This window comes from Neopelma chrysocephalum, unplaced genomic scaffold, assembly GCF_003984885.1.
Source record: "Neopelma chrysocephalum unplaced genomic scaffold, ASM398488v2 Primary Assembly neopelma1_130, whole genome shotgun sequence".
NCBI classification, from domain to species: domain Eukaryota; kingdom Metazoa; phylum Chordata; class Aves; order Passeriformes; family Pipridae; genus Neopelma; species Neopelma chrysocephalum.
In genome coordinates this window covers 181,668-196,307 of record NW_020897792.1, presented here as the reverse complement: position 1 = coordinate 196,307, position 14,640 = coordinate 181,668, and the positions used below count along the sequence as shown (strand labels likewise).

The window sequence follows — 14,640 nt, the reverse complement described above, 5'->3', positions numbered from 1 at the left end:
AGGAAAGGAAAGGAAAGGAAAGGAAAGGAAAGGAAAGGGAAAAGGGGGAAGGTTATTATTATTCACCATGAAGTGAGAGCAGGCAGGGCTCAAGGTCACGTCGGTGCGATGAGCGTTCCCTGGGTGGATCTGAGCGGGCTGGTGGGTCTGGGAAAGCAGGAGCTGTGATGGGGCAGGAGCCCTGATGTCCCTGTTGTCCCCTGTCCCCCAGGCAAGTACTGGCACTCCCTGCAGCGTTCTGCCTCCACGGTGGGCTATTCCCTGGTGGAGGCGCAGAAGTGTGAGAACGAGGAGGCGGAGACGGTGACGGCCATGGCCTCGCTGTCCGTGGGCGTGAAGCCGGCGGAGAAGAGGTGAGCTGCTTCCCTTCCCACCTCCCATCCCACCCCTTCTGGGCTCATCCTCTCCTTCTGCATTCCCTGTCCTCCATGGATTCCTAAACCCCTCCTGGGTCGTGGGCCCGGCATGTGCTCCCCGTGCCTGGCCCTGCTGCTCCCGCCGGAGCCCGGCGTGGGTTTGGGCCACGAGGGGAATTGATCTTGCTGCAGGAAATGGGAATGTTGCACAGAGGCTGACCAGTGACAGGACCCCAGGGAATGGCCTGGAGTTGTGTCAGGGCGGGTTTAGAAAAAGGTTCTTCCCAGAGGGTGGTGGGGCACTGAACAGGCTCCCCGGGGCAGTGGGCGCAGCCCCAAGGCTGCCAGAGCTCCAGGAGTGAGAACAGATTGTCCAAACACCCTTCTCAGGGGCGAGTTTTGATTCCAGGTGAGCCAGCTGATCCCAGCCTGGCGGGTAGGAAGGTGATGGGAATGTCACGGGTGAAGCTTGGCACCACTTTGTCCAGCTCTGCCGTGCTCAACCCTCTTTTCTCTCTTCCCTCCCTTCCCCATCCTGCCTGGCCGTGAATCCCCTCAGACCTGAGGACGAGCCCATGGAAGAGGAACCTCCCCTGTAGCATTAACCTTCGAGCTGGAGTTCTCCTGTCTGTTCGTCTTCGTCTTGAAGCTCTGCCAAGAAGCTTTCTCTTGTTACTCCTGCGTCCTGTCGCGGTTGATTCCAGAACACGGGAAGGACAGCCAGGTGTAAAGCAAAGCAACCGACAACAAAACCGGAACCTCTGCGTATCTTTGAGTCTCTATTTGCCGAAAAATGCTGGTGAAGAGCAGCAAAGGACTGACAACGTTGGGTGCTCTTCCTCTGGTCCTCACTGGGAGCGGAACGAGGAACGACGCCCGGGAAGTCTTTGGCAGAGTTGCCAAAAAAACACACACGAAAAAATATAAAGAAATCAAAGCTTCAACAACAAACACACGCGAAAATAAAACAAACCTTAACATAAAACTGGTGCTTACAAGCTGATGACCCACAACTGAGCAATCTCCGCTTGAACCACTCGGCCCATCGTGTAGTTTCATTTCTTGGATATTTTGGAATGGCTCTTGCCTGCCTGGGAGTCAGCGACAGCTCCTGTTGGAACGGGAACTCTGGGAGAATGGTGTATTTTTAACGGGGAGGGACAGGGAATGAGGGACTCATCTGACATCTAAAGGAAAGGGAAGGAGAAAGGGGGAAACGTGAGCCCAGATGGAGTCGGCTTTATGGTCTCCAAAGCCATCTGAAGATGAGTTTGTGCCTTTTTTTCTAATTGATGGATTTGGTGCAGCTGGATTTTCTGAAGTTTGAGGAACAATGCCTTAAGTAAAAAAAAAACAAACAAACAAACAAACAAACAAAAATAAACCACAAAGAACGCAGCAGTTCCTGAATATTTTTCCTCTGGTTGGGAAAGCCAAGAACTGCCATCAGGAAGGAAGACTTTTTGGCTTGTGCTGGCATGATGGTGGGAAGCAGGCATCAGCTGAACGGAGCGTCTCCAAAAACTCTCGACAAGTTTGGATTTGTTTTGTTTTCTTTCATTGCTGTTTCAAAAAAAAAAAAAAAACACAACAAAAAACAAAAACAAAAGGAAAAAAAAAGAAAAAAATAAGGTAGTTGCCAAAAAAAGTGGCAAATACTGTTGGGTCTTTGAAATTCAACCATTTTTAACAACAAATTTTCCAATGTTTTCTCTCTCTTCTACATTATCTGGCAATTGAACTTATCGATTTGATTGTCGAAGCATGTATTAGACACAACTGCAGGTTTTAAGACTGGAATGCTTTTTATTAAAAGCAACTAGCATGAGATATTGCTTAAATTGTTAGGTATAAATATATATATGTGTATAATGTATAGTCCAAATGTATTCCAAGCTTAGAAACCGGATTCCTATGAATTATTGAGAAAAATATTTATGATGCATTTCTAGGAAAAAAGAAAAAAAAAGAAATATATGTAATAAATGCATACTCTAACAGTAGCCATTGGAAGCTCCCTAGGGAGAGATTTGGGAATTGGAACGTCCAAGGTGCTTTTGGAAAAGGATCCAGGTTGAAACATGAGGACTTTTCAGGTGACAGGTTGGGAAGTTTTTCAGAAAGCCAACACTTGAGCCACTGGGCAACTACCCTAAACATTTGTATTTTAATTTAAGGTTTTTAGTTGTGATCCTTTTCTAACAAAGACAAGAAAACAAAGAGTTTTTTATAGCGAAGACGATGAATTTGCTGTTAATTTTTATATGGATCTTTTCCCGCCCCCCCTCCGGAAGCCTTGTTTGTGTGACTCCGACCTTTCTTTCCCCTTTGGCAGGTTTACTTCCCCGACAGCAATAGCATCTAAACCTCCCTCCCTTCCTGCTTTTCTTGCTTGGACATGGATTTTCCTTTGGGGTTTTTACCTTTTCCTTTCTGGTTTTTCTCTCCTTTTCCTCGACTCTTTTGGACAGTCAGCAGCTTCCTGCAGGCGTGAGGAACCGTGGCACACGGACAGAGTTGATTTTTTCGGGATTGGGTGCGTTTTTTCAAGGAATAGGGGGCGTGGTGAGCTCTTTTTATCACTGTATATTTCCTCAGTTCTCTTCTAGTAGCTGTGTAGAGAAAATAAGGAATTTCCTTACCTTTGACATAGTAGTATCCAATGGGCGATGTCTTTGTCCTCCAAGGATCACGGGAGCCTTGGGACAGCTCGTTGGACACTCATTCCTGGCGTTTTCTCTCTGCCGGACCGATGGATGCCCTCACACCTCCCACCTCTCTCTTTTTCTCTCCTCTTCTTCCTCTCACTGGTAGGGCTGGAGGTGATTTTTTCCCCCCGGGAATGCCGGATGGGAGAGGCAGCCAGCCCTTCTATGAGGAGTTGAGCATCCTAGAGGAGCATCTTGGAGGCGCCGGCGCCGCCTCAGAGCAGTGTAGGACAGCACATCCCTGCTCCCAACCCCCCCACGCAGCTTCTCCTCAATCCTTGTCATTTTACGATCCCTGTTATTTTATCCCATTCCCGTGATGACTGACGGGGCCGCTTCCAGTAACTTCCTCTTTTTCCAGTTCTCCAAGCAGCCATTTCCATTCCGTTCAGGAGTCACGGGAGGCCTTGGAAGTGCAACCCCACACATGAGCAAAGGCAAGAGGCTTTTGGTTTATTCCTCCATTTTTAATGCAGTTGAAAACACTACAGTAATTGAGTTGTGCAAACCCAAGTACGTCCGAAAATTCGGAATTTTAAGGACCATCCTCAGCGTGTCCTAAAGAGAATCCCATGTGAAAACACGATGGACCTGGGGATGGGGCGGGGCGGGATTTTTTCCGCCCGCCCGCTTTGCTGCTGTGACCTAAAATCAATCCCGCTGCCGAGTTTGGTGACTGACTTGGAATTATCCTTGGAATTGTCCTTCCTCTGTGGGCGGTGACCGTGTTCACACCCTCCTTTCTCTTGCCAGCTCTTCCCTGGAAGGTTTTTTTCCCATTTCTCCTCTTGGTCGTGGCAAAGCTTTTTCCTTCCTTTTGGGCCTTCCCGGGAGCCGCCGGCTGACCGTGCTGAGCCGGTTCCTTTAGGAAAACTGGAGGAGCTCGTCGGGATCCCACCTTCCTTCCTTTCCACCATTTCACTCAGCTTTTTGCCAGGGATGGAAAGACTTTTTTCCCGAGACGTCAGAGCTCGTCTCCTCCGAACTCCGGGTGACGTGGATTTGTTTGAGCATCACCCGCTCCCCTGGGGACGCTCTTCCCTGGGGATGCTCTTCCCTGGGGATGCTGTTCCCCGGGGATGCTCTCTGGGGCCAGTGCAGGCACGGAGAGAGGGGAAGGAGCCCCCGTTTTGAGGCTCCCCGGGGTTTTTTCACCTTTTTGAGCCATTTGCTTCTTCATTTCCAATGACTTTGCCATAGGGCAGGAGCCCGGGATGCTCCCGCATCCCATCGTGGTGCTGCCCAGGGCATCTTTGTACCTGCTTGGGAAGAAAAGGAGCATCTTTAAATCCTCTTGACAGTGAAGTGAGGCCCAGTTTGCAGTACACAACCATCGGGGGGGGTTTTTTTGGGGGGGGGTGTTGTTGTTTTGGTTTTTTTTTTCTTCTTACTTTCGATACAAAACATTCCTTTTTTTATTAGTCACGGTCACGTCTTCATTCCATTCTTCCTTTTGTAAACTTTTTTGGGCCCACGTTCTTTTGACGGGCATTGATATATATAAATATATATATAAATATATATGAATATATTTTTTTAAGTTTCCTACACCTTGAGGTTGCATGGTCTGTAAGGTTGGCATGTCTTTATATTGTATACAGATTTTGCACGCCACACTTGGCAGCTTTGAAAACAATAACAAAAAAAAAACAAAACAGAAAAAAAAATGGTGGTTTGGGGTTGGGTTTTTGATTTTTTGTTTTTTTTGGATTTTTTTTTTTGGGTTGGTTTTTGTTTCGTTTCATTTTGGTTTGAGATTTTCTTTTTTCCTCTCGTGGCATTTGCGGAGACTAAAGGTTGGGATGTTGTCACACACACACACAAAAAAGGAAGGAGAGTGGGAATTTTTGTTTGTCTCACTGAACTGAATAAGAAATTGTGCTTTTTGTTGTTCAAAAGAGTAACTACAAAGAAAGCAGACAAAGGACTACTTACACATTTCTCATTTTAAGAAGAAAAGAAAAAAAAAACTAAGACGTTTCTCTAGCACTTGTGACTTACCAATAATAGAGTTTATTGTATTTATGTGGAACCAGTGTTTTTAGGGGGGACTACGCCGAACACACCAAGTAAAACTGCCTGTGTCCTGGTTACTCTCGTTATTCTTCTCATTTCCTTTCGTTTGGGTTGGTGTTTTCGCTTTGGTTTCTCGCCGGGGTGGGAGGTTGGAAGCGACGGACGCGACCCCTCGCGTCGGAGCCGCCGGTCCCGAGGAGAGCTGCGTGGCTGAGGAGGACTTGAAAGAGTTAACTCTCCAGCACAGCCGAACTTTTGTAAGGAATTACTTTTCCAGGATGTATTAGTGCTCGGTTTCACTTTAAGCAGTCGTGTACTGTGCAACACTGTGGTTTAAAAAAAACGAGACTTTACAGCGAAAGGCAAAACGTGTTTTCTTCATTGTCGTGGGGTCGGGCTCGTTCTCGGCTCGGCTCCGCTTTGTCTTTGATATTGATGAAAAAGTTAAAAAAAAAAACCACACACACACACAAAAACAAAAAAAAAAAAGAGAAAAAAAAAGTATCCTATTGAAAGAAAATAAATTAACACTTTTCTGTGCTCCATAGTGGAGGCGCTATTTTCCAATTTATGAGGATGACAAACTTATATATATAATATATATATAAAAAGTGGGGGCGGGGAGGGGGGGAAGGGGTTGAAACATTATTCACCCGAGAGCTTATTACAGATATGTAGTATCAAAAAGTTGTAACTATATTATATTCTACTTTATACCTATACATGCTCAGTATGACGTCACCATTGGTAGCAGCTACCGGTTTACGCTGTAATTTAGACACAATTTCACTCTTTATTGTATGGACCCTCCTTTCAGTGATTCTTTGTGCTCATCTTTTAACTTGGTGGAGTTGGAATATTTTTCTCGTTCTTTTCTTTTTCTTGTTTTGGTTTGGGTTTTTTCGTTGGTTTTTTTTTTTTGGTTTATTTTATTTTTCTCTTTTCTCTTTATTTTTATTTTTCCGGTTTGGTTTTGTTTTGTTTTTGGTTTTGTTGTTTTTTTTTTTTTTACTGGCCAATGGTGTCTTTCTCTGACAGTACCGACTTCGATTTCAACTTTATTAGGAGTCCAGTATTTTGTACCACATTATGACAACTTGTTATTCTTGTGGTGTAAATAAAAAGAAAAAAGTTAATTATAGTACCACCCTGGTTTCTCTTGCTGATCTTCTTTTCACCTGGTGCTTTTGGTGGGATGGGATGGGTCAGGTCTCAGACAGGTGTCCTTTACCTCATTTATAGTGGGCCTTTTTCATCTGTTTTTTTAATGAATTCATTCCCCTGTCCCACGGGGGGAAGGTTTGGGATCGTACAGTGGTGTGGGTTGGAAGGGACCTTAAAGATGATCTTGTTCCAGCTCCTCTGCCATGGGCAGGGGCACTGAATTCTTCAAACTCAATGCAATTAAATTTAAAAAAAAAGGGGGTTTTGCTGTGTTTAGAAGGGTGAGGATGCAGACACGGTGCATTTGTGCTCTGTCAAGGCACAATTACCCACTGGTCACCAACTTCAGATGCCTGCAGGGACAAGAAACCTGCTTCCCATTAAATCAGGAAGGGAATGGGGAGCAATTCCTGAGCTTTAAAGATGATTAAACCCCAGAGTCCTTGGGCAAAGCTTTCAGAATTTCATTCTTCGATTACATGAAGGGAAAAAAAAAATGATGAAAAAATCCCTCCTTCCCCACTGCATGGAGCAATTCCTGAAATCCTCCCCAATCCCCGTGGATAATGGAGGCAGGGTGAGCTCAGCGACCACCTTCCAGGCCGGGTTCACTCCGTGGTGAGAGACAGGAATTCCTGGAGCCTGTTTATCCAGGAGGGGGGTCCTGGAGCTGCTGAGGGTCCTTGACCCCTCCCCAAGCCAAGCCCAGCCTTTGGTGGGATGGGATCTTTCATCCATTGTGAACAAAGTGGTTCCTTGCTGTCGTGGAAGGGGAGTCCCGGGGCCAAAGGGGGGGGTTTGGAGAAAATATCCCCATGTGGATGTTGGGATGTCCGTGGAGAAGTTCCTGGAGCTTCCCAGTTCCCCTGTGGCTCTGAGATGTGTGTTGGCAGTGCCTGCAAAAACGATAAATCCCACTAAAATTGAGTTTCCAGCAAAAAGGGCTGAATTTCCCCCAAAAGCCACCAACCAGTGAGGGAAAACCAGGAAAACCCACGGAGGGAAAAGCTGGCATTGTGTGTCTGGCTCTGTCCTGCCCCAAATCCCAGAGATCCTTGGCACTGTTGCACATGGTGCTGTACCCCCAGGGCTGTGGGGTGTCCCCTCTGCAGCAGACATCCCTCTCCTCCAGGATGAGTCCCCTTCCCATGCCCAACTCTCCGGTTGGGTTGCGTTGGCTGCGTTGGGTCTGCTCCCAAATTTTCTGCTGCGCTCCAAGAGGAGGAAGGTTGGGACCAAAAGGGGTAAGATATGTCTTTGGGAAAGATGGGGAGAACTTTGTCTGGGAAAGAGAGGGAAGTTGAAGCGGAGACGGTGGAAAACTCCGCTGGGAGCATCCCAAGCCCTTCACCAACCCTGCCAAGGCTGGGGAATGCTGCTCCAGCCAAGAGAAGAGGGGCTGCAACCTCTCCTGGCTCTTTTGAGCCCATGGGAATGTCTGCAGGCTGGGCCAGCCGGGTCTCCAACCCCACCTCCGAGGGATGTGGAGTCTGGGAGGAGAGAGAGGAAGAGGAGGAGGAGGAGGAGAAGGTGGAGGAGGAGGAATATCTGCAAATCCAAACCACAGAGTGGCTTCCCACAGCTCTGGCTGGAACCTGGGGCTGCCTGGTTTCCTCAGGGCTGATTGATGGTGGCCCCAAACACGTTGATAGACTTCTCCCCTGTTTTAGGGGCATTTTAGGGGGATTCTTAGCATGTGGTCGGTGACACAGCTCCACGTGCAGCGGGATAACAAATTGCCTTGGCCAGGTTTGTCTGTTGGGCTCCATTAGGGAACCTCTCAGATTCTGGGGGTGCTGAAAATGAGCCTGGAATTGAGTTATTCCGGGAGAGTTCCAGGCTAATTCTTCTTTCATCTAAAGCCTTTTCATATTTGACCTCTCTCCCCCTTATCTGCCACGGGAAATTTGATTTGCACTGTTATTCCAAAACAATTCCTTTCGGTTCCCTTGGAGAAAGGCAGGACTTAGGATTTAAGTACCACGGGCTGCTCCCCAGCTCTGTTTTGCAGGGGCTTGGAGGGGGAGGGAAGGAAGAGGAATCCGAGCAGAGCAGTGAAGTATCTGCAGATTTCATTAGGGCTCCTCGGATTCACTCTGGGAGAGATGGATCACTCCGTGGGCTGTGGGAGCCCTTGTTCCCAAGGATCCCGGCTCAACGCGCCGGTGCTGCTGGGCCGTTCAGCAATTTATTCCTGGGGCAGCTCCAAACATCTCCCTGAGTTAAGCCCTGCTGGCATTTGCTTCTGGAGGGAGGGAATTAACACAAACGTGGAACTTGGCAGCTCCTGGCTTTCTAAGCCCTCTGAGATCATCCACTCCAACCATCCCCCGGCCCTGCCAAGGCCACCACTGCCCCACGGCCCCAGGTGCCACATCCACGTGGCTTTTCAATCCCTCCAGGAATGGGGATTCCACCCTGCCCTGGGCAGCTGTGCCAGGGCTGGACAACCCTTTCCATGAAGAAATTTTTCCGGATATCCAACCTAAACCTCCCCTGGGCAGCTGAAGGCAGCAGAGGTGGAGTTGGGTGTTATTCCTGCTCTACTGAGCCTCATCCTTCTTCCCTGTGATGGGGTGAGGCCCTGGCACAGGTTGCCCAGAGAAGCTGTAGCTGCCCCTGGATCCCTGGGAGTGTCCAAGGCCAGGTTGGAGCAACCTGGGCTAGTGGAAGGTGTCCCTGCCCATGGCAGGGGGTGGGATGGGATGGTCTTGACACTCCCTTCCCAGCAAACAATTCTGTGGTCCTCAGATCCTCCTGAGCAGGGATGGACCACGTGGGCAACCTGGTGTTGAAGGCAGTGAGGGACCTCTGGGCATGTCCAGGTGAGTTTTTGCCTTTCCCCCTTGTCCTACCATAGGATTGTTTTTTTTCTTCTCCCTTGCCCTGTCTGAAGGAGGTTTTGCCCGTCTCATCCTCAGCTTTGGGACTCCGGGCAGTTGGAGATTCCCAGCGTAGCAGCTCAAACAGAGGAACTGAAAAGTCACAGTAGAAATGCTGGGAAAACTCTCCCTGGGCTGACAGTGCTCAGTGGCAGCTCCCAAAGCAACACCTCCCTTAAGAAACTTCAAAATCACCTCCCAGGTTCATTTTGGGTTGGGGGTTTATTTTGTCCTTTTGGGAACAATTAAAGCTTTTTGGTCAAACAGACACTTTGGATTTTTGCTGGATGCTGGAAAAGTCAGGTGGAATGGGAAAAGCCACCCAAATCCCTCAGTTGGCTGAGCAGCCTCACACTTGCCCTGCTGGGTGGCTGGGGAGGACCCGAGTGTGGTTCACGTGCTTTCCCAGCTTTTAGTGGGATTTTCTTCTTTTCCAGACATCTTGGATTTCCCTTGGAAGCTGTCCGGAAGCACTTGGCTTCCTGCCTACTTGGAGCCAGAGCCTGTGGGGATTAATGACGTGGAAAAGGAGGAGCACTTTGAAAACTCTGAAACTGTGGGAAAAAGGCAGCATGGAGGCAGCTCCTGGTGGGAAGGTGTGTGGCTGGTTCAGGGATGGGATTTGGGGAGGGAAAGGCTCCAGCAGCTCTTCTGGGGCCTTGTGTTTAACAGGAACATCTTCCCCATCCCTGGAAGTGTCCAGGGCCAGGTTGGATGAGCTTGGAGCAACCATGGAAGGTGTCCTTGCCCATGGCAGGATGTGGAATGGGATGGGCTTTAAGGTCCTTCCAACCCAAACCAGTCTGGAATTCTGTGGTCTTAGGGAAGAGTCATCTCCTGAAGGAGCCAGAGTGCCTTGAGTGGAGCAAGTCCTCTCCTTCCCCTCCTCAAGGGAATGATCCAGGTTTCTGTGGTGGAGAACTTGTTTGAGATATCTCAAGGAGCAGGATGGAGATGTGGCCTGAGGAATAGGGATGCTGGCAGTGGCTGTGAGGGAATCCCTCCAGACTGGCTCCCAGCTGCCAGCAAGGAAAGGGATTCACCCCCCTGGCACAGGAACCAGCACAAAGGCCCAGCTCCAACTCACCTCACAGGGAAGAGTCAGCAGGAAGGGCTGGAAAACACCAGCAAGGATTCCTCTAACTCCAGTGGTGGGAAACCAGTGCCTTGGGAAGCCACTGCCATGTGACAGCGACGCCAGCGTTGCTTTTCCGTGAGGAAAACTGCTGGAATTCACCTTCAAAAGCCCAGCTGTGTCCAGGCAAACCTGCTCTGCAGTGGGGAAACCCCCTGGGGAAAGGGTGCATCCCTCCTGCAGGAATTTGTGTGGTTAATTCGGAGCAGGGGAGAGGAAATCCAGGAGCATTGGAGCTGAGATTTTTCCAGGAGCTACCTGGGGGCCCACCAGGACCCCCCTGCACCCTGGGTGGGGTGGGAGCTCCCCTGGACACCTGCCCTCCTGGGCACAGGGGCTCCACCTTCTCCTAGATTTTGGCTGCTTTCCATGCAGAACGGGAATTCTGGGTTATAAACCTATGGAAAGGATCCAGGAAACCCTTCATCAGGGGGGTTTCCTTGAGAGCCTGTGCCCAGAACGAGCATCCCAAAGCCTCCAGGCAGCAGGAACACCCCCAGACTCCTGCCAGACCTCTGGTTAAACAGGAGGAGAGAGCCCTTCACGAGCTTTTATTAGAAGAGTCACCTAAAAACACATCGGAGGGTTTGTTGTCCCAAAAGAAGGAGTTTGGCCCTTGGATTATTTCCTTTAACCCAACCCAGGCCAACAGGAAAAGCCTGGTGAGAAGGGAAGATGAGGATGAATGAGTCTTTAAATGGGAAAAGGTGGAAATCACCTGGAAAGAAGAAAATAAAATATATATGTATTTTTATATATATATATATATATATTTTATAGATAAACACATATAAAAATCTGACCCAGCCCTGAACTTTTCTGGCAGGGAAGCGAAATTCATGAGGAATTTCCTCAATTCCAGCCTGCAATTCCATATTATATCAGTGGGAGCCACGTTCTGGGGCCAGTCAAAGTGCCAGATGGCAACAGGGGGGTGAGGGGGGAAGGTGGGACCCACAGGAGGGTGTGATGTCTCCCCTGCCCCACCTTCTTCCCTAAGGAATGTCAATCATCCCGGCTCCCAGAGAGCTCTGGGAAGTCTGTTTATAATAAAATCTTCATGGTGCTTGGAAGTTTGGGGGGTTTTTCCTTTCCCTGTGGTGTGGAAAGTTTGGGAGCGCTGGCAGCTCCAGAGAAGTCGTGGATGTCCCACCCCTGGAAGAGCTCAAGGTTGGGCAGGTGGAAGATGTCCCTGGGCTGGTGGAAGGTGTCCCTGCCCATGGCTTTGGGATGAGCTTTAAGGTGCCTTCCAGCCCAAACCATGGCATGAAAAGCGGGGTGAGATGGGGGTCCCCAGAAGGCACAGGCTGGGGGGAGGTGGTGGAGCATCCTCCCAACCTGACACCTCTCCCATAAAAACCCCATTCCTGGAAGTGTCCAAGGCCAGGCTGGACAGGGCTTGGAGCCACTAGAGCCAGTGGAAGGTGTCCCTGCCCCTTTGCAAGAAACATTCTGGGATTTAATCTTTCCCAGATCGCTGCCCTCACTGAGATTAGTCTGGGAACAAGGAATGGGCTTGGAATTTCTCCAGAGTGCAGGAAAAGGGAAGGAGCAGACAGATCCATCTCCTTAATCCCCAAAGCCTCGTTTGCTTGAGCAACCAGCCCAAGCTGCCAGGTTTGGGTCGGTCCCAGCTGGGTGTTGCTCTGCAAAACCTGTGACACATCAAGGAAAAGCCTTTTCAACGTGCAGAGCAAAAGAAAAGATTCCAAAAAAAAAAAAAAAAACAAACCCAAAAATCAAGTGACTGGCAGAGAACCCAGCTGGCTCCTCCATCCATGGGTTTGTTTGTTTTCCATAGTTATCCGGGTCATCCTCGTTGCTCCAACGTGCCAGGAAAAACCCAACCTTCCTCCTGCTTTCCCTTCAGCCTCCGTTTCCTCCTCTCCCTCCCCAAGCTGGGAAATATCAGGGATGGAGGATGAGGGATGAAGGAAGAGGGATTGAAGGATGGGCTGTTTCTCTGGAGGGGAGGAGGCAAAAAGAAGTGTTTTCCCCCAGGCCCTGCTGCAATTCCTTGGGAGTGTTTACAGGATCCATCCTGGCAGGAAGCAAACAGGCAGGGGCTGTGCCAAGGGATGATATCACGGGAATGATGGACTCCAGAGCCACTTGGACAGATCAGGGAGAGATAAAAGGGGAAACTGTCTGATTAGAGCAGAGCCCCAGCCCATCACCTTGAGGAGATATGCAGGGGCATTTTTTTGGGAAGGGGGAGGAGATAATAAATGAAATGTTGCGGCGACCCGAGGGCATCACAGAATCCAGGATGGCTGGGGATGGAAGGGAACTTAAAGCTCATCCCATTCCTTCCCCCTGCCATGGGCAGGGACACCTTCCACTAGCCCAGGTTGCTCCAAGCCCCGTCCAACCTGGTCTTGGACACTTCCAGGGATCCAGGGGCAACCACAGCTTCTTGGGGAATTCCATCCCAGCTCCTCCCCACCCTCCCAGCCGAGAATTCCTTCCCAATATCCCATCTAAACCTTCTTTCCTGACCTTGACTCAAGTAGTTTCATCCCCTGCTCTGTCTGGAACCTCCAGTGATGCCATTTTTGGGTACCAGAGATGCCCCCTCGAGGTCTGGGGCAGCTGCACCCCCCACTTCCAACCTGGGCTGACTCTTTCCAAAGTTTATCCCCCTTTTCCCACCCAGGTGAGCTCAGCCATAGAAATACTGCCCCTAAAGAGGTCACAAGATTTTTAGCCAGAACCAGAAGGGCTTATTCCTATCACTGAATAATTTCTATCCATGGATCAATCAACAGTGAGCAGCAAATTTGTCCATCCCTTGAGGCCACAGCCAGAAATATCCTATTTCCTTCATTCAGCTGGATTTTTATAATGATTTTTATAATTTTTTACTCAAAAAGTAAAAAAAAGTGGGCTGGGGACTCAGTAAAATGCAGTTTTTCCCAACAGTAAACCCAGGAATATTCCTTGTGTCCCAGGCCTGGCACTAAATTCTCTGTCTATAATGTCCATCTCCACCATCCCCAGCATTTCCTGCTGGCTGTGCTCCAAGAGGAAAGCTTGGACACACGGACACACACTAAATTATTTGGAGAAGGAAAATAAAAATCACCTCAAGGACTTGAAGACTGAAAAATATAAAATGTTCAGCCCTTTCTCCCTGTTTTCTCCACATGGAAATGTGCTCCAATCATCACAAGGTTTTTATGTGGGGGTTGTTTGAGCTCTCTGACTCCTTCATTTTTGAGATGCCCACAGGACAAGGATGCCCCCTGATGCCCCATTCTGCCTGTGGGAATACAGCAGGGAAGATCCTGCCGGGTGAATCCCACCCCAAGGGGTGCTTGGATGAGCTTTATGTCACCTCTGAGGAGGGACCACAGAGACCTGGGAGCCTGGTGAGGCCAAGGTGGACCCCAGTGAACTGATCCGAACATCCATTATCTCCCGTGCATCCCTCAGGGAATTTCAGGAATTACTGAACAAGGTAAGTCCAGTCTGGATTTCTCATCCAGGTCTGGGCACAGTTGCCCGGGGAAGCTGTGCCTGCTCCATCCCTGGAAGTGTCCAAGGGTAGGTTGGACTTGGAGTAAAGGAAGGAAGGAAGGAAGGAAGGAAGGAAGGAAGGAAGGAAGGAAGGAAAGGGAAGGAAAAGGAACCCCAAAAGGTTTCATTCCCCATCCAACATCTCTACAGTTCTCTCTGGATCTGGTCTTGCCATCCCACATGTCTCCTCCATGCCCAAGGTTTCCTCAGCATCCTGCTGGTGCTGGGGGCGATGGGAAAACCTTCCCCCGTGGCTGCTGTGACCCTGGATTGTGGGGGACATCCATCCATCCCCTGCCCGGAGCTGCAGAACCCCTCAGCCCAGCGCCGGCTGTGCCGACCAGGAGGACACAACCATCCCCTCAGCTCGTGACCTTCCACTCCCCTCTAGTGGCTGTGGAGGCCGAGAGGAGCACGGAAAGGACTTGGCAGAGCCTCTTTTCCCCAGGGATGCCATCTGAAGGGACAAGGATGGGGCCCTTCGGGTCTCCAGAGAGAGACCTCGTGTGCCCACGTGCCACATCCCTGCAGGCTGGGCTGGGGTGGTGGAGGTGTGGGACACAACCTGCAGCTTCCTCACGTTCAGAAATGATACAAAAATAAATTAAAAAAAAAAAAGTAATTATTTTTTTTCTCCCTGTAGAGACAAGCTGAAAAAAATGTGACTACAGTTGGCTGCAAGGCATGAAATCTGTCATCTCCTTCCCCCCCACCCTTGTCTGGAGCCCGTAAGATTCCGGGCTTTCCGTTTCATTCGTGAGCTGAACTAATCCAAACGTGGCCCAGAGCCTGGAGAAGAAAGATGATGTTAGTCTGATGCTCTGGCTGCAGTTCCCAGTGCTGTCAGCTCCTCACAGAGT

The 14,640-nt window shown here is 49.5% G+C and overlaps 1 protein-coding gene and 1 pseudogene across 4 annotated transcripts in view; both read left to right on the top strand.

The window, feature by feature from the left end:
• The window catches only part of HDAC4 (histone deacetylase 4), a 164,479-nt gene extending 162,537 nt beyond the window's left edge, over nucleotides 1-1,942 (top strand). For all 4 annotated transcript variants that reach the window (XM_027698597.1, XM_027698596.1, XM_027698595.1 and 1 more), the window contains exons 25-26: nucleotides 212-353; nucleotides 916-1,942. In XM_027698597.1, the coding sequence (XP_027554398.1) occupies nucleotides 212-353; nucleotides 916-955 (182 nt within the window). In that variant the 3' untranslated portion in view covers nucleotides 956-1,942. The remainder of the gene's footprint in view (nucleotides 1-211; nucleotides 354-915) is intronic.
• Nucleotides 1,943-3,383: 1,441 nt separating this feature from the next.
• On the top strand, nucleotides 3,384-6,322 carry LOC113975003 (annotated as a pseudogene).
• Nucleotides 6,323-14,640: the final 8,318 nt, after the last annotated feature.